The sequence below is a fragment of the Heterodontus francisci genome, chromosome 38 (genome assembly GCF_036365525.1).
Source record: "Heterodontus francisci isolate sHetFra1 chromosome 38, sHetFra1.hap1, whole genome shotgun sequence".
NCBI classification, from domain to species: domain Eukaryota; kingdom Metazoa; phylum Chordata; class Chondrichthyes; order Heterodontiformes; family Heterodontidae; genus Heterodontus; species Heterodontus francisci.
In genome coordinates this window covers 14,924,763-14,949,649 of record NC_090408.1, presented here as the reverse complement: position 1 = coordinate 14,949,649, position 24,887 = coordinate 14,924,763, and the positions used below count along the sequence as shown (strand labels likewise).

At 40.7% G+C, this 24,887-nt stretch overlaps 1 protein-coding gene across 1 annotated transcript in view; it reads left to right on the top strand.

The window, feature by feature from the left end:
- LOC137352309 (lamin-B3-like) overlaps window positions 1–24,887 on the top strand; it is a 58,957-nt gene that overhangs the window by 17,350 nt on the left and 16,720 nt on the right. Inside the window, exons 4-8 of the mRNA XM_068017595.1 lie at window positions 1,712–1,882; window positions 11,365–11,490; window positions 13,475–13,695; window positions 18,313–18,526; window positions 19,232–19,339. Of these exons, the coding sequence (XP_067873696.1) occupies window positions 1,712–1,882; window positions 11,365–11,490; window positions 13,475–13,695; window positions 18,313–18,526; window positions 19,232–19,339 (840 nt within the window). The remainder of the gene's footprint in view (window positions 1–1,711; window positions 1,883–11,364; window positions 11,491–13,474; window positions 13,696–18,312; window positions 18,527–19,231; window positions 19,340–24,887) is intronic.

The window sequence follows — 24,887 nt, the reverse complement described above, 5'->3', positions numbered from 1 at the left end:
CTGGAAGTCCATATAAGGTTCAAATACAAGAGATTGTTCGAAAAATTGAAAATACACTGAATTCAAGAAATTCCTGTGCCATGGATTTGTAATTGGTTGAGAGGTAGACGACAGAGAACATTCTCTGATTGGCAGGATCTGACAAGTGGAGTTTCTGAAGTTTTGTGCTGGGGCCTCAGCTTTCAGCATATATTAATGACTTGGCTGAACAAGTAAAGAGTTGTATATCCAGGTTTACAGGTGACTAAGTTAGGAGGCACAATACATTGTGCAGATGGGAGCAGGAGGTTACAAAGGGACAAAGAGCAATTTAAATAAGTGTGGAAAAACTTGTGGAAGTCAAAATTCAGTGTGGGGATTTATGAGGTCATCCACTTTAGTTCTTAATGGTGATAAACTTAAAGAGCAAAAGGATTTGGATGTCCATGTACACAAATTCCTAAAAGCTACTGCAGAGGTTTGGTCAGACCCCATCTGGAGTCCTGCATTCAATTTTGGGCATCACCCCTCAGAAAGGATATATTGGCTTTGGAGGGAGTACAGTGCATTTTCACCAGAATGAAAGTAGTGCTTCAAGCATTAAATATGAGAACCAGTTACATAAACTTGGTTTATATTTCCTTGAATTTAAACGACTGAGGGGTGATCTAATTGAGATCTTTAAAATAGTAATTTGATACAGTAGATAGATAAACTGGTTTCTGATGAGGGAATCCATAACAAGGGGTCATATTCTTTTAAAATTAGAGCTTTGGAGTGAAATCAGAAAGCCCTTTTATACACGGGGTAGTGTAAATCTAGAACTGTTCCCCAGAAGGCTGTGGCTACTAGTGGTTAATTGCAATTTTCAAGACTGTGATTAATAGATCTTTATTCAGTAAGGGTATCCAGGGAAATGGAGTAAAGGCAGTAAATGGAGTTGAGGTGCAGATCATGCATGGTTTAATTAAATGGCAGAACAGGCCATTCAGTGCCTTGAGCCTACTCTTGCTCCTGTGACCTCTGGGGTGAAAGTGCTCATTGCTAGCATACACCAACAAGGTCCCAGACCAGAAGATGTAGACTTGGATTCTTTTCATCAAACCTAGCTTACTGTGTTGGTAAAAGGACTTGTTTTGTTTACTGATAAATTGTATTTTTTCCTATTTGAACCAGCAGAGTTGTGTGTTGGAAGAATAAGATCTGAATTTTGAGGAAGCTATCTGTCGAGCATTTTTAAACAAATTGTATTTTGTTCAATTTTGGATTAAAAAAAGTCACTTTTTAATATAATTATATTTTTTAACATCCATCTCTCTCTGCCCCACTTGACCCTCCACTCCCTGCATAGAAGTTGTTATGACACCAGAATGATGGATGAGTGACCTGCTCCTAGATCAGCACAATAATCCATTGAGTCTGCTGCCAATTTTCCTTTCTTTCTCAATATGGCAATTAAGTACAGTGGATAACCTAATCTGCATCTCCCATTCCATAGTGCCTGGTATTGGTGATTTAATACCCAGTGTCATCATGCTGAAAATGTTTTTTCATTGTAGAAAATTCGAGCAATTAATTAAAAATGGTCAACATTTTAGAGGTCTGAAGGTTCTTTATAGTGCATTTTTATATTTAATATCCTGTATTAAAAGTGTACATTTGGAATATTTATGATGAATCCACCGAACTGTTTGAATATTCTCTAACTTTGCGTTAATGTTTGTTCATGCAGGAAATGATGGAAATTAAGAAGAAGTATGAAAATAGACTACGGGAAATCGAGTCTGGTAGTCAACAGGAATATGAGAGCAAACTAGCTGAGCTACTTCAGCAGCTAAGGGGAGATCAGTATGAAGAAATCGAAGAATACAAGGAGAACTTGGAAAGAAGCTGTCATGCCAAGGTAACTTGTACGGTCTCAAAAGTTCTGTAGAATGTTCTAACACTCAAAATACTCATCATGTTCTGGCCATATGGAATTATTGCTTAGAGAAATTGTTACGACCGACCGCTCCAGTCAAAGCCCCCAATCAAAATATATGATTCTGATTGTGGTGGGAAAAACGCACTGTTAATTCAATCCTGTCACTCCACAGATTGTTTAGCATATCATTTACAACTTTCCAAATTAAAGAAAGACCCAGCCAAATTGTACCATCTATTAACCCCCGAATGAGGCTAACCAAACCAGGTGTCTTTAAATCAATAAATTAACTCTTTAATTAGAAGAACTAAATTCTTAAACACAAGATATAAACAACATTTAAAATAGAAAAAATTAGAGTCCTTGCAAATTTACAGTCCAGTGTTGCTTGAAATCCTCACAGCTGTCCAATGTGGGGGGAAAAAAAGGTTCTTCCACAGGAGAATAGTCCGTAGTCCAACTCCAGCAGTACGTGATGCTTTCCTTCTCCAGCGAATTTCAACAATTAACGACTTGCAAACACTTTCAATCGAATCAATCTGTCTTTAGAGTTTTTGAGGGATAAAAGATTGTCACAGTCTAGCTTCCCTCCTTCAGTTTAAATTACCAGAGATCTCTGTTTTGGCTTGACTTTTTTAGAATTTTGAGAGATAATAATTAACAGACAAAAATCCTATTTCTTCAGTTTAAATGGTTGAGAGCTTTTTTTTTCAGGTGCGAAACACCACAGCTGTGTCCTCTGTGTCTGTGTTCTGTTCGAACGAACTGTCTTCAACTAAAAAGCCAGTTCAAAGTTGAATTGTAACAAATGTATCGCTTGATACTCACTCCCATTGGCTGTATCTATGGTAACGAGAATGCACCCTTTGAATTGCAGTCTCCAAATGGCTTTTCTAAGGCAACAAAATGCACCTTCCTATAACTTAAAGCAATACTGATCCTTTGCAAGTCTTAAAGGCAAACCACATATTCCCGGGGGAAAAAAAACTACAGGACCATGATAAAATGCGGAGAAAATGACGGTCCTGTAATGGAAGATGTCTTAACTTTTTATTCATTCATGGAATGTGGGCATCGCTGGCAAGGCCAGCATTTATTGCCCATTCCTAATTGCCCTTGAGAAGCTGGTGCTGGCAACTGAGTGACTTGCCTGGCCATTTCAGGTGCCAGTTAAGAATCAACTGCATTGCTGTGGGTCTGGAGTCACATATAGGCCACACTGGGTAAGCACAGCAGATTTCCATCCCGAAAGGGCATTAGTGAACAAGTTGGGTTTTTATAGCAATCTAGTAGTTTCATGGCCACCATTACTGATTTAATTAATTAACTGAATTTAAATTTCCCAGCTGCCATAGTGGGATTTGAATTCAAGTCTCCAGATCATTAGTCCAGACCTCAGGATTACTAGTCCAGAAACATAACCACTATGTTACCATGGAACTAGTTAGCATGTAAATAATTAGGCAAAACATATCAAGTAAACTTATATAATGTATAAATATAATGTAGGGGAGTTTTCTTTTTAGAGGAGTTACTTCATGTTTATGCTTTAAATGTTAATTCACCAAGATTCAGATCCCTTTCTCCCACTATGATAGAGGTAGCTGGGCTGGGGACAAAGTGAAGTGTGTTAATGGGTTTACACAAGAGCTAATGAACCAAACATTGAAATTGCTATCTTCATCTGCTGGAAACTAAAGGATAAGCCATTTGCATATTCAAAAGCTTCTGGTAAATTTTCACTCATTAAGGATTGGTATATTTTACCCTCTGGAGTTCCTGCAGGAGCTAGTTTGAAGAAGCCTCAACTCTGGAAGGGCTTGGAGCCAATTTAATTAGTGGTTCTAGTGCCCAAGGTCTGAACGAGAAAGGCTTTCCCGTGTTGGAGGCAGATTCAATTGAAGCATTCAAAAGGGAATTAGACAGTTATATGAAAAGGAAGAATGCGCAGGGTTACGGGGAGAAGGTAGGGGAATGGAACTGAGAGAATTGTTCTTTCAGAGAACCAGTGCAGACACGATGAGCCAAATGGCCTCCTTCTGCACTGTAACGATTGAGTTGGGTCCAACTGCAAATGTCATGTCGGGAGAGGTCACTTAAAAGAGCCACATGTTCGGGTGAATTGTTGAGATCTGCTGAGAATCAGGTAGGCTTTGACCAGCCTCTTTAAGAAGAGAGGCCAAATCTTGGTCTGATTCAGTGATGCAGTTGGCCAAAGAAAAGTGTTACATAGACTGCAAGCTGGGAGATATTTTGTTTTCTTTTGGGTGGGAGGAGGAACTGGGATAGTTTGAAATAAGGTGAGAATTGCTATAAATGTTACGCTGTGCATGCACTTATTGTCTGTAAATAAAGAAACTTAAAAATTCATATATTTACTAATCTGTGAATCAGTTTTCCTTCCTGAAGATTGGAGAAGTGCACAATGGTATGAGCAGAGAATATGGTCACCAGTGCTGCAGCATATCGTCACACTCCTGGGTCATGTTTTTGTGCACCTAGATCAGTGGTTGTCAACTGTGACAATCTTTTATCCCTCAAAAACTCTCAAGTCAGATTGATTCTGTTGAAAGTGTTTGCAAGTCGTTAATTGTTGAAATTGCTGGACTTCGAACAACATTGGACTGTAAACTTGCAAGGACTCTAATTGTTCTATTTTTAAATGTTCATAGTGTTCAAGAAATTAGTTCTTTTAATTAAAGAGTTAATTTGTCGATTTAAAGACACCTGGTTTGGGTAGCCTCATTCGGGGGTTAATAGATGGTCCAATTTGGTGGGTCTTTCTTTAATTTGGAAACTTTTTAAATGATATGTTAGCCGATCTGTGGAATGACAGGATTGAATTAACAGTGCGTTGGTCCCACCACAATCAGGATCGTATATTTTGATTGGGGCATTTGACAGGAGTGGTCCGTCGTAACAAAATAAATTGTAACAAGTTGAGGCCCAGCATAGATCCCTGTGGCTCACCACTCGTTATATCTTGCCAACCAGAAAATGACCCATTTATGCCTACCCTCTGTTTCCTGTTCGCTAGGCAATCTTTTATCCATATCAATATGTTACCCCCTGCACCATGAGCTCTTATTGATGTGGCATCTTATCAAATGCCTTCTGGAAATCTAAGTACATTACATCCACCGGTTCCCCTTTATCCACAGCACATGCAACTCCCTCAAAAGCACTCCAATAAATGTTAAACATGATTTTCCTTTCACAAAACCATGTTGACTCTGCCAGATTACCTTCAATTTTTCTAAATGCCCTGCTAGAATGTCTTTAATAACAAGCATCTAACATTTTCCCTATGACAGATGTTAAGCTAACTGGCCGGTAGTTTCCTGCTTTCTGTCTCCCTCCCATTTTAAATAAAGGAGTTACATTCGCTATTTTCCAATCTAACGGAAATAAAGTAGAAACAAAGATTACATTACTTCTTGAGAATGTTCAGAACAGTAGAACCAGAGGACATGGCCTGTCTTTGAAGGAGGGTAAATTAAACACTAATTTGCAGAAACATTATTTCAGTTAGTATTAAATCTATAGAACTGACTCCTGATGGTTATAGTGGAAACACAGGGTTGGATTTTGCCACTGAAGCGGTGGTAGGTTAGAAGTTGGAAGAGCTGGTAAATTCACTTGCCGCCTCCGCGCGATTTTTCCGGAGGCAGCTTCTTGGGGAGGAGGACCACCCATTCGGTAGCGGCAGCCAGGCAATTAGCCCACTTAATGGCCCACTTGGGAGCAGGTTGAGGACACCACTGGGAAGCTCCCGGCACAGACTAACTTCACCCCCCCACTGCTTAGTCAAGATGCCAATGGCAGCTTGGAGGCAGCCTCCTCATGGTAAACTGTAGTAGGAGCATCGAGGCGTTATCCCACTGGCTCCAGGAAGTGGCCACAGAAGTATGAAGGCTGCAGCATTGGCCAGAACCCTTCATGTGGAGGAGTTTCCTCTCCACAATCATGGCCCTGCAACCTGTGGGCCTTTCACATTTTAGTATATTAATAAGGCTTCCAAGGGCTCCCCTACCTTCTTCAGCAGTGCCCACCTCCGCCAGTCGGCTTGCGATTGGTCCAGTGTTGCGGACCATTCAAGTGGGCATCCTGGCTTGGGATCCCGCCCACCTTCCTTAATTGGATGGTGAAAACTGAGACAGCCTGTCAGTTGGCTCCTCCCAGAAGACTCCATAATTAGACAACAACTCCATTGTCATTCTATCTTCTGACTATAAAGGATTATAGAACAGACCTTGATTTCTTTGGTCTAACAATTCCCGTGTTGCCATGTTTAAGCAATACACTTCCTACAAATAAATGTAATCTGGTTTCAGTTGAATCATATTTTAATAACTAAGAATAGCTGTAAACATTACTTTTATTTAAAAAGCCATTTATACATTCACTGTTTGTTTGACTGGGTTGAATAAAAAAGGCAGACTTGCATTTATATAGTGCTTTTCACAACCACCAGATGTCCCAAAGCGCTTTACAGCCAATGAAATGTAGTTACTGGTGTAATGTAGGAATTAGTGATTATTGTAACATGCAAGTATATTATGCATTAAAAGTCTGAGTAAATGATTACAGCCAAGGACATTACATTCCGTAGTCAGGCAAGGCAGATTCAGACTAGGGAATTATAGAGGGTCTAGATTTTCCACTTGGAAGTAATAAATACAATTGAAGCAAGTATATTTTTGAACTAGCAGTAGCACAAGGCCTGGAATGATTGTCTTATAATAAAAAGGACAAGGGCAACAGTTGCATGAGAACACTATCACCTGAGATTTCCCTCCAATTCAACATGATCCCAACTCAGGAAAAAATCACTGTTCCCTCATCGTCACTCGGTCAGAATCCTGGAACTCTGCCTGTAACAGCATCGTGGGAGAACCTACATACAGACTGCAGAAATTCATAAAGGCAGGGGCTTACCGCCATCTTCAAAAGGGCAACTAGGGATGGGCAATAAACACGGACTTTGCTGGCGATGCCTTTATCCCAATAATTAATATTAAAAAGAAAATAACAAATTGAAATAGTGTATTAGCGTAATTTTCCAAGTATAATATGCACCCAAATATGCACTCCGATTTTCATGATCGAAGACTCAAATTTGTCTTATCACCACGAATAATAGATTTTTGCAATACCTTGTCCCTTTATTGAAAAACGTAGTGAGCAAACCTGACTAAACTAAAGAGTCTGTTCCCATGCTAGTTTGCTGAATGGCCGGCTCCCACCCTCACTTAAAATACGTCATACTCAAGTAGCCCAAATGAGCTAACAGTGTTTATCCATCTATCGAGCGTCGCACATGACACGCAGACAAATTTCTCAGGGCAGCAAGGCGGAATTCTTTGTACTAATGGTCGGTTAAAAAAATTTAACTCCGTTAACATGGCAGAGAAAAGAACAAGTTACATGACAGCTTTCAAACTTAAGGTGACAGAAGTTGCTGAAAACCATGGTAAACAGAGCTATAGCTGTAGAGGAGCTGTGTAAACTACTTGAGGAGAGTGATTCAGACACAGCTCCTGTACACGTAAATGAATTTTTAAAAAATCTCAAGACTTAGCTTCTTGAAAATTAAGTTTATAAATGCCAAAAATTAATAAAAGCAAGAGACAATTCTCATTTGTGCCTTAGAAACAAGAAGAATTTAGAAGAAATACCATGGAATTGCAACATTTCTAGTAGGTATGTGTAATAAGTCAACGCGTCTGGAAAGGATGCTTTTGACCGGCTGCAAAAAGGAAAACCCATTTTGATTTGTTACCAAGTATAATGTGTAACCCAACTTCTAGCTAAATGTTTTAGGGAAACATTTATATTATATGTGGAAAGTTATGGTAGCATTCACTGCAGGCAATTTCCTCAGCAGATTCTCCTGATCAACTTTGTGACAAGATCAGGAGAAATCCCATTTTCATGGTGTTTCCATCAAAATGAGAGTGATCATTCAGAAGAATCCTTCAGGGAATTCCAGGCACATACCTTTAATCCCAAGGAAACTGGCCAACATAAACATTTAGGTGTGGCATGAATTATGAACCCACTGTAAATGAGCTAAGTTAAGGAATTTATTTTATTGAATCGCTGGTTTGTCTCCCACACTGCAGAAGAGTATCACTATGTTGGTGAATTTGATTCAAAATTGCACCACAGTAATGGTGCATCGACAGTGTGTGCTATTATTATGGAGCAGGATCTGACTTGGATCTGTATAGGACATCGGCTTTGCCACTTCCAACTTGCCACGGTCCTCACTACGGCACGTTCAAATGAGTACGTCATCAAATTTTGGTGTAATTTACTACTGGAGGATTGGTGAGCTCCATGGTCTAATGTATGGCACGCGTCAACAATATTGTCATTGCACTGAATTCCAGGTCAATGAATCAAAGAGATTGTAAAAAGGACTTGGAACAACCTCTCAATCATCACAAACAATTCCAAAAGTCAGGACAAAGCAGAACTTCATCAATCGTGCTCACATGAGGCCCGATAAGATAATTACAAAGCCCTTAGATTATAAATGTAGCAGTTGGCTGCTTGGCGATCAATGTTATTTCAATCACATGGGTGGACTTAGCATCTATTGCTTTTTTTGTAAAGGAAAAAGAATAGATCAGTGTTTAATGACACATGCCATTTTCCCTTGGCTGGGTGGGAACTGACTGCAAGCAATCAATATCAGTACATGCTACACATTTGGAATCCGTCTTGGATATTCTCCCAGGTCCTGCGTCATCTGTCACTCCTGTAAGTGCACCAATTCCCTCAGCATCAGGAGTTGATTTTGCTGCCCAATATTTTGATCAGTGGTTCTCAAACATTTTTGGCTAAAGGAAACTTTCAAATGCATTCGTAATCATGAACACCCTCATCTAAATTAAAATAATCATAATATGAAAGAGCTGCATTTGAATTGTGTTTTAATAATGCTTTTAATGAAAACAAGTATTTACTGACAGATACCAGTTAGATAGGTGTGCCTGCTTCTCACTGCAGAGCCTGTCTATCCTTAACAGGAGCTCGGAGAACAGGGGAGAGCAAAAAGCACTGTGGGAGCACAGCACAAGAGCATGGAAGAGTATGGAAAAAGCAGGAACCCAGAGACAGCAGAGGAGAAATGGGAAAGGGAGCGAGTGAGGAGTTGACAGGTCATTGGTGAGACCACATCTGGAATACTGTGAACAGTACTGGTCTCCTTATTTAAGGAAGGATGTAACTGCATTGGAGGCAGTACAGAGAAGATTTACTGGACTAATACCTGGAATTGGCGAGTTGTCTTATGAGGAAAAATTGGACAGGCTAGGCTTGTATTCACTGGAATTTAGAAGAGTAAGAGGCAACTTGTTTGAAACATTTAAGATCCTGAGAGGCCTTGACAGGATGGATGTGGAAAGGATGTTTCCCCTTGTGGGAGAATCTCAGACGAGGGGTCACTGTTTTAAAAAAAAAAGGGGTCGCCCATTTAAGACAGAGATGAGGAGAATTTATTTCTCTCAGACGGTCATGAGTCTTTAGAATTCTCTTCCTCATAAGGTGGTGGAAGCAGAGTCTTTGAATATTTTTAAGGCAGAGGTAGATAGATTCTTGACAAGGGGGTGGAAGGTTATCGGGGGTAGTGGAAATGTGGATCAATCAGTTCAGCCATGAACTTATTGAATGGCAGAGCAGGCTCAAAAGGCCAGGTGGCCTACTCCTACTCCTAATTCGTATGTTTGTATTTGAAACTCTACATATGTACACACAACTGACTGATCAGTTTTTGTGATAGCTATAGGAAAAGAAAATGAATAATACAGTGGAGACTCAAGTAACAGCAAACAGCGTGCTTACAGTTTAGACCATATGAATGTGGAACCAGTGCTCCGTATATAGTATACTGAGAAATAATCAAAACGCTAAGGGTGTGTTTGTTATCTCAAGGGGGCTGATATACAAAGGGGTGGAGGTTATGCTATTATTGTGTAAAACTCTGCTTAGACCACATCTGGAGTACAGTGATCAGTTCTGGGCACCACACTGCAGGAAGGTTGTATTGGCCTTGAAGAGGATGCAGTGCAAATTCACCAGAATGATACCTGGACTCTAAGGATTAGATATATGAGGGAAGGTGGCTTGTAGTCTCTTATGTATAGAACATTGAGGTCTTTAAGATGATTAAAAGATTTGGTAGGGTAAATAGAAACTATTTTCCTTAGTGGGGAGATTGCGAACAAGGGAGCATACCCTAATATTTAGAGATGGCCTATTCAGGGATGATACAAGGAAGCACTTCTTAACACAAAGGGTAATGGAAATCGAACACTCCCACAAAAAGCTGAATCTAGATCATTTGAAAAATTCAAAGCTGAGGTAAATAGTTTTTTGTTGGGAAAGGATATGGAGCAAACGGAGGTTGGTAGCATTCTTGCCTCTGCATCACAATGTTCTGGGTTGAAGTCCCGCTCCAGGACTTGAGCACAAAAATCAAGGCTGACACTCCGGTGCAGTACTGAGGGAGTGCTGCACTGTCAGAGGTGCCATTTTTCAGATGAGCCATTAAACCAAGGCAATGTCTGCCCTCAGTGGACCTAAAAGATCCCATGGCACTATTTCAAGGAGCAGGGGGTTTTCCCCTGTGTCCTGTCCAATATTATCCTGCAATCAATAACACGAGCATAGATTATCTAGTCATTTCTGTTTGTGGAAGTTTGCTGTGTGCAATTTGGCTGCCGTCAAATTTCCTATATTTCATTGGTGACTACACGTCAAAAAATTTTCAATTGACTATAAAGTGCTTTGAGACATCCAGTGGTTGTGAAAAGTGCTCTATAAATGCAAGTCTTTCTTTCTTTCTGCTAAAATTGGCATTGGACAAGGTAGAAAGAATTTGCATCTATCTGGCACCTTTCACAAATTGTGCTTTATGGTTGATGACAGGACTTTGTAGTATAATCACAGTTGTAATGTAGAAATTGTAGCAGCTAATTTGCACATAAGGTCCCACAAATATCAATGAGAGAATGATCAGATAATTTGTTTTAGTTTGCTACCAACTGAGCCACAGCTTATACAGCTAAAGCAGTGGTTCCACTAGGTAAGAAAAACTTGCCTTTCGTGACCTCAGGATGCCCCTAAGAACTCACCAGCCAATAATGTACTTTTGAAGTGTTGTCACTATTGTATGTTGTCAGACCTGTGTCACTTTTAAAATTGGCAACTTTTATAATTGTACACAATTCACAACCAGCAATTCACTTTCATTCCCTGAAAAAATAAATCTTTTATTCCATGGTCTTTGTAGGAGTCTACATAAATCCAGGAACAGAACTGCTGGAAAGTGTTTTGAATTTGAAAATTAGTAGTTTACTTCAGCAAAAAAAAAAAATCATGAGCTCATCTACCTTGAGGGCCTTGACCTGTTTAGAATGTGCTGGTCACTTCTCTTTCTCCACGTACTACAGCTTGAAAGTGCCCAGCTGGCTGCTGCAAAGAGCAGCGATTTGGCTAGTGCTGCAAAGGAAGAAGTGGAGACAGCAAAAATGAAGATCGACACTCTAACATCTCAACTTCAGCAATGCCGTAATCAGGTAAAACCTCAATTTATTCTCTAGAATGTATTCAAAGTTATCAACTTGGGAAAAATGTTTTACATGAAAATGGTAACTGTAGAATCATACATCAGAAAAGAAGGCCATTCGATCCATTGTGTCTATGCTGACTCTTCGCAGAGCTAGTCTCACACCCCTGCTCCTTCCCCATAAAAATTTCTCTTCTGTTTCCCAAGTATCTGTTCAATTCCTTTTTGATAGTGAGTCTACTTCCGCCACCCTTTCAGGCACTGCGTTCTAGATCATAATTCACTGCATAAATTTTATTTCCTCACTTGCCGTTGATCCTTTTGCCAGTTGTCATAAAGCTGTGTCATCTAGTTACCAATCCTTCTGATTACTATGAGCAGAAGTTCTAATTCTCTTTGGATATTAATTAGCATTGCCTGCCACATATTACTATATTAGAGTTCTTTTTTTAAAAATGTATCATAAGAAGTTGGATAATCCAGTACAGGGGTTCTCAACCGGGGGCCGTAGCTACCTCGGGGTTCATGAGAAGGTTTCAAGGAGGCCACTAGAACTAACAAGTGGAAATGCTTGTTTCATCCATTGTCTCAATGTGCTGCCTGGCCACTAATCTTTGTGTAACTCACAATTGTGACTTCGATCTAGCCAATCTTGTTGTTCAATTTATTGGTACTTTGGACAGGTAATGCAAGATTACTGCTTGGGTCGGGTTATCGTCATGCTTAAGACATGGTGGGGCAGAATGATCCTGTGCAGGGACTGGGCCAACAGGGTGGACATTGAGGTTATCACCAGCAGCATTAAAAAGATTGTGGATTTCCTCAATTCATTCGGTAAAGAGCAGCAGCCAGTGAATAATAAATAACCAACAGTAACAATAGAATCGCCAAAGGACAACCTCCTCTTTACACCCACTCTTTCTAATGATGCTGGGATTTAAGGCCTGGTTCAGGTCATATCCTGTGTTAATTTTTCTCTAAATTGGTGTTGGTGGAACACTCAAACTGCGTCTAATTTCCAGTAATCGATTTAAAGGGGTTGGGTTAATATATGATTGGTTTTAAATCATCTATATTATAATTAAACTTAACGACTGTATGTATATAATAGAGGCAGTTTTTCTCATTCAAAAATGTAACTCCAAATATCACAAGCATTGTGGAATTCTTTCACACTGATAGAATTTGTTCATTACCCCAACACTGATGCATTATCTCAAGATTATTTCCCGAATTGCCTGGTACCTTTAGGTTAATCAGGCTCTAAACAGCAGTACACTGAAATCCACCAAACTGAGTATCTGTAAAGAGAAACATCTCTTAATTCTGTAACAAAAGTGTGTACAATGTTGCACAGTAAGGAAGGCTTTTTTAAGACCTAAGATAAAAGCAAAATACTGCAGATGCTGTAAATCTGAAATAAAAACAGAAAGTGCTGGAAATACTCAGCAGGTCAGACAGCATCTGTGGAGAGAGAAGCAGAGTTAACGTTTCAGGTCTGTGACCTTTCATCAGAAATGCTGATATCTCTTCAGGTAAAGTTAATGAGCATGTTGTGGTAAATAATTACCAAAGGGAATTTCCTCCAGAATGATCAATTATCTGATGATTTCCACATTTGTACCCTTAAAAGTGATGTAGGGCCCATAGAATATAAGTGGACATGTGACTAAGTAGAAATTTTACACCTATCAAATACTGTTTAAGTCCAGAGAAATGAACCTTGCCCCCTTCCCACAAGTAAACATGGAATCATAATTTGTTTGTCGTTGAGATGTCGGTGACAATAGCATAAGATCTTGCTATTGTCCCCTGTCAAGTCATGAGCCTTTCTGCCCATTGCTTCTTGCACTTGGATCTTCCCACTTACTATCTAAATATCCCAGCAGGATGGAAGCTTTGTTTTGGGAGGAGGTTTCTCATTGAAGCAAACTGATTTTTTTTTTTTATTGTCTTTCTCTTATAATTCCCTTTTATTATTCTAATTTTCTCAGATTTCTGCTCTGCAAACTGAAGTTCAGGATTTGAACAGGATATTAGATCGTGAGAAGACAGCTAGCCAAAAGCAGATGGCAGACAAGGAGCAAGAAATTGCTGAAATTCACCAGCAAATGTTGGTAAAGCAGGATGAGTATAATGAACTACTTGAGGTGAAACTGGCATTGGACATGGAGATAAACGCTTACAGCAAAATGCTGGATGGAGAGGAACAAAGGTGAGTTCCTTGTTTATTTGATTTTGGCAAAGTTTCATTGCTTAATGATCTATCCGAAACAAAATTAATCAGTTCAAACTAATTGAAGGAAATACATATTTCCATGTTACTGTTGAGCATTGCTCCTGCTACAGTCACAGCATGAGACTACATTCTATAATTCTCTACAAAGCACACTGTCTTCTTATTTTAATTTATGCACTTCCTCTGTCCTGATCTGTATTTCTATCTAAAGGAACTCTGTAACAAGTTGCTCCACTCCTGACTCCCCAAGCCCTCTACTACCTACAAGTCAGGAGTGTGATGGAACCCTCTCCACTTGCCTGGGCAGTTACAGTTCCAACAACATTCAAGAAGCTTGACATTCGATCCAGAACAAAGCAGCCCACTTGCTTGTTGCCCCATTCACTGGTTTAACCATCACGCCTTCCACCATTGGTGTACCATGGCTGCAGTGTGTCCTGTGCTGTCTACTGACGCACTTCAACACGCCATGGCTTCCTCAACAAGGCCTCACAAATCAGTGACCTCCACTGCCTAGAAGCACAAGGGCAGCAGGTGCATGAGATCACTATCACCTTCAGGTTTCCCCACCAAGTTACACACCATCCTGATTTGGTCAAACTCATGGAACTTCCTGGATAGCTGTATTGCAGGAGTAACTTCACCACATGGATGGCATTGGTTGAAGAAGGTAGTCCATCGCCATCTAGCTGGTGGCAACTAGAGATGGGCAATCTCTGGCAGCCTCGCCACTGATGCCCATGTCCGAGAATTAATTTTTAAAATAAATTTGCGCTAGTCCTCGTGCATCACTACTCCGTCTTCCGTGACCATTTATTTCCTACTCCCTTTCTCACCCTTGCCCCACCCCACCCAAAAATATCAGCAGTCTGTAAAAATAGTCTTGGATATATAGTGGTAATTCTGTGATGCTGTTTTTCCTAGTCACTCCATTCCCTATCCTGTCTGAGTCCTGATGTGGAGTATCAGATTCCAGGATCATTTGGCCAGCAGCCGGCTTCCATCAATTTATCTTAACCACTATCCCAAATTCTCTAGAAATATTAGTATTTTTTAACTTGAAACACGGTAGCCTCACAATAAATGATTTAAATCCAATGAAGAGCTGATTGGTAATTTAAAGTGCTATGCTGATAAACACTTGCACTTCAGATTTTTCTTTGTCAGGTTCATTTGATTCTTTGTACAAAGCAAATATAGCCACAGATACACAACCGTTATAAAATATTGAATAGAGCAGTGTCATCAGCTGTTACTATGGGGGGTAAAGGGTGTAGATTCTGCATGCAGAGCTAAAATTATTTTGTTCAGTGATATTTTAGGGTCAAATTCTAGATTTTTTAAAAAAATCCTTTTCATGGGGTGTGGGTGTTGCTGACAAAGCCAGCATTTATTGCCCATCCCAAATTGCCCTTGAGAAAGTGGTGATGAGCTCCCTTCTTGAACGGCTGCATTGAAGTCCCCCACCCAGAGTACATTCTGTGTCCTTGTTACCCAAAATGGTACCCAAGTGGTGGTCAACATGGAGAAGCACTGATTCCTCAGCCGAGGGGAGGGTGGTAGGTGGTTTTCAGCAGTAGGCTTCCTTGCCTGTGTTTGGCCTGATGCCATGAGACTTCATGGAGTCTGGAGACAATATTGAGGACTCCCAGGGCAACTCCCTCCCGATTGCACACCATGGTGCCACCACCTCTGGTGGATCTGACCTGCTGGTGGGACAGGATATACCCTGGGTTGGTGAAGGAGGTGTCTGGGACATTGGCTGTAAGGTATGATTTGGTGAGTATGACTATGTCAGGCAGTTGCTTGCCTAGTCTGTGAGCTAGCTCTCCCAATTTTGGCACAAATCTCCAGAACTTTGCATAGTTGACTGAGCAGGGTGAGCTGCTGTGTTTTCTGGTTCCTATCTTAATGCTGAGTGTTCCATCTGGTTTTGTTCTTTGTTGATTTTTCTATAAAAGTTTTGTACAACTGAATGGTTTGGTATACCATTTCAGAGGGCATTTCAAGAGTCACAGGTAGGTCAGACAGGATAAGGATGACAGATTCCTTTCCCTAAAGGACATGAGTGAAGCAGGTGGGTTTTTACAACAATCTGGTCATTTTTGGTCACCATTACAGTGACTAGCTTTTAGTTCCAGATTTATTAATTAATTGATTTTAAATTCCAGCAGCTGCCATGGTGGGATTTGAATTCGTGTCCCTAGAATATTAGTCGGAGCCTCTGGATTTCTAGTCCAGTAACATCTTCCCTAGTCAATGCTTGAAATCCTGTTCCATTCCAGGAAAACTTCAGCTGTCTGAATTTATTATGTTAAGTGTCAGACGTTTGCTCAATGATGTTTGACGAGTTTATTCTCCCTGCTGTGGACATCATATTCCAGAATATTGGCAGTGATTTTTTGAGCTGCATTGAGAACCCAGTTCATTCTTATGCATTTGGCTGACAAGACTGCCTTTCCGGAACCATTGGCATCAGGTCCAGGAGGTTCTCCTCCTTTTGTGGTTTGGCTTTATGTGGGCTATATGAAAGTTGCATTCAATAGAACTCCTTTAACTCCTGATTGATAACTGAATGTAGTCCCTTTTATAAGTGTTTTAAAACTGCTTGCAAATGTAATTTGAAGTTTCTTACCTAGAAGGTAGCTTTGATTTTTATAAGCCCAAGATTATAGGTAGTCTCATTGGTTAATTACTTCATATGGTAAGATGACCTCGAATGACTTGATGATGAAATAGCTCATGGGATAAATATTGCATTGTAACATTTCACTGGTAAATATCCCAGAGACCCAGTTTAAAACTATTCTTGCCATTCCACAGGTATTTTTTCTGGCTTCTCTCAAATCCACTTTCCATTGACTGTGTCTTATAAAGCAATTGCACAGTGTACTACCGTAGTTTCTCCAAATTTAGCTAATACTCAGGACAGTGTTTTTTGCGGATCTGTTTTGGCAACTGGGATTGGAGCATCCTAACTAGAGCTGTATTGATATAGTGCTTTTAACATAATAAAACATCCCGAGGTGCTTTACAAGCATTATCAAACAAAATTAGACACTGAACCACATAAGGAGATATTAGGCCAGATGTCCAAAAGCTTGGTCAAAGAGGTAGGTTTCAAGGGGTGACTTAAAGAGGAAAAGAGAAGTCGAGAGATTCAGGGAAGGAATTCCTGAGCTTAGGACCTTGGCTGCTGAGGCCACCAATAATGGAGTGATTAAAATCAGGACTGCTCAAGAGGCCAGAATTGGCAGAGCGCAGTGATCCTGGAGGGTGTTGTGGGGTCATGTGGTGGCTATAAGTCTGAGGGAGATCAGAGATGGGGATAAGGCCATGGAGGGATTTGAAGACAAGGATGAGAATTTTAAAATCAAGGCTTTGCTTAATCAGGAGCCAATGTAGGTCATCGAGCACAGGGGAGATGGATGAGCGGGACTTGGTGTGGGTTAAGACTTGAACTGCAGCATTTGTGTGACTCAAGTTTGTGGAGGGTAGAAGTAGGGACTCAGGCCAGGCGTGTATTGGAAAAATCGAGTCTAGAGGTGCCAAAGGCATGGTTAAAGTTTTCAGCAGCAGCTAAGCTGAGGCAAGGTCAGAGTTGGGCAACGTTATGGTGGTGGAATTTGATGGTCTTCGTGATGGTGTGGATGTGGTAGGAAGCTTATCTCTGGTTTAGATATAACACCAAAGTTATGCATACTTTAGTTCAGCCTCATATAGTTGCCAGGGATTAGAATGGAGATTGTGATGGGGACTGAAGACAATGGCATCTGTCTTCCCAATATTTAGTTGAAGGAAATTTCTGCTCATCCCATACTACTACAAATCTGGTATTTTGGTGTGGTTCCTATAAATGTGAGGGATTCCTATAAGAATGAAAGACCTGCATTTATAATGACAATGAAAGGGGGATTACATACCTTTTTTATAGGATCTTCCATCTTCAAGTAATGACCTCCTTCACCATGATTCCTCTCAGCTATCCCTTCACTCATACTGCTATTTCAATGAAGAAGAACTGAGTTGTTAGACAATCCCGAGCCTTTGAGGATAACAGAAGCGAGAGGGAATGTCAGTTGAAGGGGTAATCTTTGCATTATTACAGAGGCATAGAAGATCTTTCTTCAGATTACGCAAGGATGGCCAGATTCCTACAGTTAAGGAAGCCTGCTGTCGTCAAAGAATGACAATCAAGATATAGAATGATTTACCACAAGTGGCTTTTGAAGCTGAGTCAATGAGAATATTCAAAAGGGAATAAGAAAAAAGTTGAAAATATTAAAGGATCTGTGGGAAGTGAGTACGTAACTCCAGTGGGAGAGTTAGCATGGTAAAATAGCCCGAGCCTGTACCAAAATTTTTGTTCGAACAAGAACTGAAAAGTGTAATAATTGCTCTGGTATTCAATAATGAGTGTACAAATTCTTACTGTGTGCCAAGTGCAAGGAAGATTATTCACGCTGTAATGTGGTTTATTTCTTAGTGAGCTTTGGCCTGTCAATGCACCGTGGAAATATTAAACTGTGTAGAAAGTGAAATTGCTCAGCCTGCATGTAGATTAAAATATTAACATTTTCAACATTATTACAGACTTGATTTGACTCCCAGACCATCTTCACGTAGTGGGGGACGCACTTCAAGTCTCGTCACTTCACTTCGAGGAAGAAAACGGAAATCGTTTGCAGCTGAGCATGCCAGCTGCAATTGTGAAACAACTGAACGGGTGTTTTCTACAGGAAAAATTATTTTTGGAGAAGTTGACAATGAAGGGAGATTTGTCAAAGTAAAGAACATTTCCGATAAGGTAAAGATCCATCTAGGGTTTGTTGCCTTTTTTTTAACTGCACCAAAAATGCAGTTGCATGCAGCAACTGTTGATTTACTAATTGGTACATACCATCTTACCTTCCCACCAAATTAAATTGTTTTCTGCCGTCGTCTGAAGGTGCTGACTCATGTAGGTGAATGGCTTGCTTTATTGTTTCTTTACTCCTGATAATAGCAAAAGAGAATTCTTAAAAAAAAAGGATTTCTGGTACAGCACTAGGACTAAGTATTTACAATTCATAACCTGTATTGCTGATCGCAGCAAAAAGCTACCGCTGCATCGATCAAGTGTATGTTTTTTAATCCTTGGGGCCCAGAAAATTTAAAACAGGTTAAGAAACAAAACTGGGATTTTGGCGAGAAGCTTACAGACTAAATGTGACCTCTAGGTTGTGCCTTGGCACTGCTGTCCAATACAATACACAGAATTGTAAGCTACTTTCTGAATTTACAGTATTTTCTGTTACAGCTTGTTGAAACGTAATGTTTGAATATTTTTGGGTGTGAGTTAAGTTAAGCCATGGTTAGGTTTGAAATATATTTTTAAAAAACCTAGATCAAATTACTTTTTAATAAAAGGTATTTTTAAATAGTGAGAAAAATCAGTATTGGATACAAATGGTTACTTTTTAATACTTTCCAAGGAATTTCAAAGTACAATACTTTATTAATATCCTTGTAGGATCAGCCAGTAGGTGGATGCACTATAAGAAGACGATTTGGGGATTCGTCCGAGATTAGATACAAGTTTCCTACACGTTATACACTTAAAGCTAAGCAAGAAGTAACTGTAAGTATTAACCTAGAGCTGTAGAACTTTGCATCTATAATATCCATGCAGAAGCAACCCATACTGCTTTCTTCTACAAAATGAGTGTGATTTATTATTTTGTACATATTAAAATTGTGCTGAGAAGTTCACATTTCCCCTTTTCAGTTGCATATTGTTAAATTCCTGAATAATAAGTTTTTCTTTAGCATTACACAAAGTACTTTACAGAAACATATAAGCAATCACTTGTGTCTGACATGGAAAGAGACATTTCTGCATCGAAGATCTGCACTCAGTGCTGTGAATAATGTAGGTATCAGGATAACTAATGAATTTGTCTGAGTTTCCAACCATCATCTGAACTTAGATGAATTAATCTTGTAATCATTTCCATGCAGCTATTTCCTAGCTTTTTTTTCAATAAGTATCTGACATGGAAAAAAAAATGTTCATAGGGCTTGGAAAAAGGTTGTAGAATGTTGGCATTTCATCAGAAGCCATTATCTTTTACAAAAAAAGGCAAGAAATTGGACTCTTTGGTACCCATTTTGGGATACTGAGTGCCCTTAGTGCTCCAAAAGGGCATCCTGGCAGGTGCACACATTTGATTTAGGCATTAGCGTATGTGCAGTGAGTGTCTGCCAGGTGTATGCAAGAGGCAGATCTGTCATGAAAAACGTGTTCATGGGACATGGAAGGACATAGCGTGTGAATCATGCTGATTCCTTTTTGTTGAATGGACATTTGATCAAACACTAATTTAACATCAGTGGTGCCATTTTGGAGCCGCAGTCAACACCCTCTAATAACCTCGCACAGTTCAATGCACCTTCAGCAGCAGCGTGGGACTCCACCATTGCTATTTAAAGGGATCATCAACTACTTACAAATTGGTCAGTAGTTGATTTTCTTCTGGTTGTTGCTACATTTCTACAAGTGTTTGGTGCTTTCTGTAGCAGTTTCAAGTTGTAAGAATCTACAGTGAGTGGTGTGACATGTTGAAGGAATGTTTGCTGACTTAAAAGCTTCTGCACAAGCCACTTGCTTCCAAACATGGGTGCACTACTAGGCTAGTGCACCAGTATGAGCAGAGGGCATGCCGAGTACAACAAACTAGTGGAAAAGGGAGCAGGGAACCTAGACAGTGCCTTTCTGCCTGGGATGTCCGTGAAGAACTCACCTGAGTGCGATACCAATAACTACAATCTCTATTCACCAAAAGTCCCACATCTTGCATTCCCTCTGTTACTTGGCCACAATGCAGAATAAAAGTCACCACAAAATAAACATCCCAAACCAAATTTATAAATGAAATCATGCCATAATAATGCATAGAAAAGTCAATTGATCACCCTTGTGGATTCCCTTAGATCCTGTCTTGCATGTGCCTCTGCTTATCCTAATGCTCCTTTGCAATACTACCGCAGTGGCTGCGGCATGGCAGGTGGAATGCTGCTGACTTTCAGTGAGGGAGTGTTCAGATGGACATCTCCGAGCAGCTCTGAGCCCGGAAGGATGGCACCATCTCGGTATGGGCGATAGCAGTCTGGGATGGCTGACGGGCAGCAGCCAGGTGGGGTGGGAGGTTGAGCACTGTCTTCCTGAGATTGGGCAGCAGGTTCATGCTGCATGGAGCTACTGGGCAGTGCCTCAGCAATCCTAGTAATCTGTTGGAGGATGGAGTGCTGGCCTGCAGTGACGTCCTGCAAGCCCCTTTGCACAGTGTAATCTACAGCCATGATGGCAGCAAGCTGACCTTGCATGACTTCAGTCTGAGCTTCCACTGCAGCACTGAAACATTGGAAGCTGCAACAGAAGAGTAAAGAAATGTCATTACAGTTGTATAGGGCATTGGTGAGGCCACAAAGTCTCCTTACCTAAAGAGAGTGCAACTAAGGTTCACCAGACTGGTTCCTGGGATGAGGGAATTGCCCTATGAAGAGGGAGTGTGCAAAATGTGCCTATATTCCCTGGAGTTAAGAAGGAAGAGAGGTAATTTAATTGAAGCATACTAAACTCTTAAGGGGCTTGACAGGGCAAATGCTGAGAAGATGTTTCCTCTGGCTGGGGAATCTAGAGTGAGGGGTCACCGTCTCAGAATAAGGGGTCGGGTATTTAGGACTGAGGTGAGGAGAAATTTCTTCACTCAAGGGATTGTGAATCTTTGTAATTCTGTACTCCAGAGAGCTGTGGACACTCAATCATTGAGTATATTCGATAGAGTTTTAGGAATAAAGGGATACAGCACAGGAGGAGTCCATTTGGTCCATCATGTCTGTGCTGGCTCTCTGAAAGATCAATTTACCCAATGCCACTCCCCTGCCTTCTCCCCAGAGCCCTGCACATTCTTCCTTTTCAGATAACAATCCTATTCCCTCTTGAATGCCTCAATTAAACCTGCCTCCACCACACTCTCAAGGAGTGCATTCCAAATTCTAGCCACTCGCTGCATGAAAATTTTTTTCTTTCATGTCACTATTGCTTCTTTTGCCAGTTACCTTAAATCTGTGCCTTTTTGTTTGCGATCCTTCCACCAATGGGGACAGTTTTTCCCTATCTACTCTGTCCAGACCCCTCATGATTTTGAATACCTCTCGTGGCGCAGTGGTTCGCACTGCAGCCTCACAGCTCCAGCGACCCGGGTTCGGTTCTGGGTCCTGCCTGTGTGGAGTTTGCAAGTTTTCCCTGTGATAGTGTGGGTTTCCGCCGGGTGCACCCGTTTCCTCCCACAGCCAAAGACTTGCAGGTTGATAGGTAAATTGACCCTAGTGTAGGTAGGTGGTAGGAGAATTGAGGGAAGTTGGGGATGTGGTAGGAAATATGGGATTCATGTAGGATTAGTATAAATGGGTGGCTGATGGTCGGCACAGACTCGGTGGGCTGAAGGGCCTGTTTCAGTGCTGTATCTCTCTATGACTCTATCAAATCTCCTCTTAACCTTCTCTTCTTCAAGGAAAACAGTCCCAACTTCTCCAGTCTGTCTTCATAACTGAAGTTCTTCATCCCTAGTTAAAGTCGATGATCAGTCATCTGTGTGTTGAATGGCAGAGCAGGTTTGAAGGGCCAAATGGCCTTTTACAGCTGTCTTTGTCCCTGACCAGCCAGCAGTGCACACATGCCAGTATCTCACCATGTGCAGGTCACGGCTCTATCCTCTAAGATTCGGTATTTGGTGACTGACAGTGTGAAATCAAGTGATAGCTCTGAGTCTGTAACACTGTCCTCTTGCTGTTCCTCTGCTGCCTGGCCTGGTTGCACTTGGGCTATGGAAGGAAAAAGGCACAAGGGTAAGATTGTGGTGCAGGAGGGGACGTAACAGGTGCATGCTTACATCATCTGCAGCTTGCAAATCAGAGATTGTGGGTTAAGGGGGAATTGGGATGTGAGAAGGAGAATTAGGTAAGGATACCGTCATCTTTGGTTTCAGCCCCTCAGCTAGCCATAGCCTCAGAAATGAGTCTCTCAATAATGGCCAGCATCGCCTCCTCAGTGGGGGTTAGGACATACAGGCACGCCTGTCCCCCCTCCAGTTAGCTGCTGCTACATCAGGTTGTGCGCCAGCAAGTCCTGCACGATAGAGGGAAGTGTGTCAGTGAATGTTGTGCCATCTGTTGATGTGGCTGTCATGGTTGAATAGCTGGCAGTGTGTTCAAGCTGTGACATGTGGATGTAAGGCTTGCGGCAGCGGTAAGTGTGTGAGGGTGAAATGAAGCATGTGAATGTTGTGATGAAAGTCTAAATTGTTACTATGCTACAAAGCTATGTAGACAATGCATACGGGACTGCATATACAGGGAAGTCAGGTTCATTAGTATAACAGAGGTTAGAAGATACATGTTCTGGTTGTAACTAGAGGTCCTTCTACCTTACTCCTGATCCTTGTATGGGATACTTTAATGTTGCAATAAAGGTTACAGTTTTTTTTAAAAAGGCAGGGACCCCTCACCTCATAGTATTCGGAGGCTATGGTGGAGATTGTCCTCTTCGTCAGTTATATTTGAAGGAAGGCTATCATCAGAATTTTTGTCAGTCTGTGAAGCTGTCAGTTTTTTTTGGAACACCTGTCTTTTGTGTGGGGCTATTCTGTAACAGAACAGAAAATTGTCTAGCCTGTGTCAAAGAGAAACACGGGCATTACTGCCAAGCTTGTCATTCAGCAAATACTTCTGCAAAGACCTCCTCACAATTTGTGCACTTCTTTCTGCAGCACCATTCGATGCTGGGTGATACGATAGTATTCGAGTGTGTTTGACTCCATTCTTGCTCAGAAATATTTCAAACTCTTCTGATGTAAACTGTGGATCATTATCTGACACCAACACTTCTGACAACTCATTAATTGCAAACCAACTTCCCAAAACCTCAATAGTTATGGCACTTGTGGTATTGTTCCTAAACTCAACATTTATTCACTTGCTATCGCTATTGACCAAAACAAAATACTCTTTACCTTGAGCTTCAAAGAAATCAACATGTACTCGTTCCCACGGTTTTCTTGTGTGTGGCCATGGAATAAATGGAATTGTGCTTCATTTCTCATTCTGAGACACACTTCACAACTTTTCACCAACTCTTCAATATCTCTATCTACCTTTGGATACCAAAAATAGCTTCTTGCTACTGCTTTCATACAGACTATCTCTGTATGCACTTGATGAAGTTCCTGTAACAATCTCTCTCCCTTGGCGGATTCACGACTCTTAAACTACATAGGAGATGGCGTTGATCTACACTTAGCTCATTTCTGCTTGTGAAATACTCTTGCAATTTCTCATCATCACACTCTTTAGACCAGCCATTCGTGATGTAATTGAGTATTTTATTGAGCACCACATCCTTGTAAGTTTCTTCAGAAATTTCTCTGGCAGACACTGGCATGTCGTTAGCATATGTAAAGTAATTTCTAGGTAACTCATGGGCTAAAAATGAATCAGTCTTCACAGGAATTCACAAGAACATCCAAATTTGCATGATCTGCTGACCTATGATATTTAATATCGTATTGATGGGCCATCAAAATAAATGCCCATCTCTGAAGCCGTGCTGGTGCAAACAATGATACTTACTTCTTTTGAAGCAAAAAGGTCAGTTAACAAAGTACAGGTATTTTTGGAACTTTGTAACACCATATATGATCACTAATGCCTCTTTCTCAACTTGAGTAATTTTGCTCTGACATTGTTAAAATACGTGAAGCCTATGTGACCGGCTTTTCCGCACTGTTTTCCATTATGTGAACATCACACCTAACCACTGTGGTGAGACATTGTGCACTAAAACCAATAGTTTCTTGGAATCATTGTGGATCAAAACAGCATCACTAGTCAGTACTTTCCTCAGTTCTTCAAATGCATTCTGACATTCCACAGACCACTCCCAATCTAACTTTCTTACAATTTGAGCAGTTGATAAAATGGACTGAACGTATTCGCTAAATCGGGGATGAAATTAGAATAATACACAACAATTCCTGTGAATGTTCTAAGTTCTTCCTTGTTCTGTGGTCTCTTTGCTTTTAAAAACCCCTCAACCTTCTCCTGCGTTGGGTGGATACCTTCACCCTCTA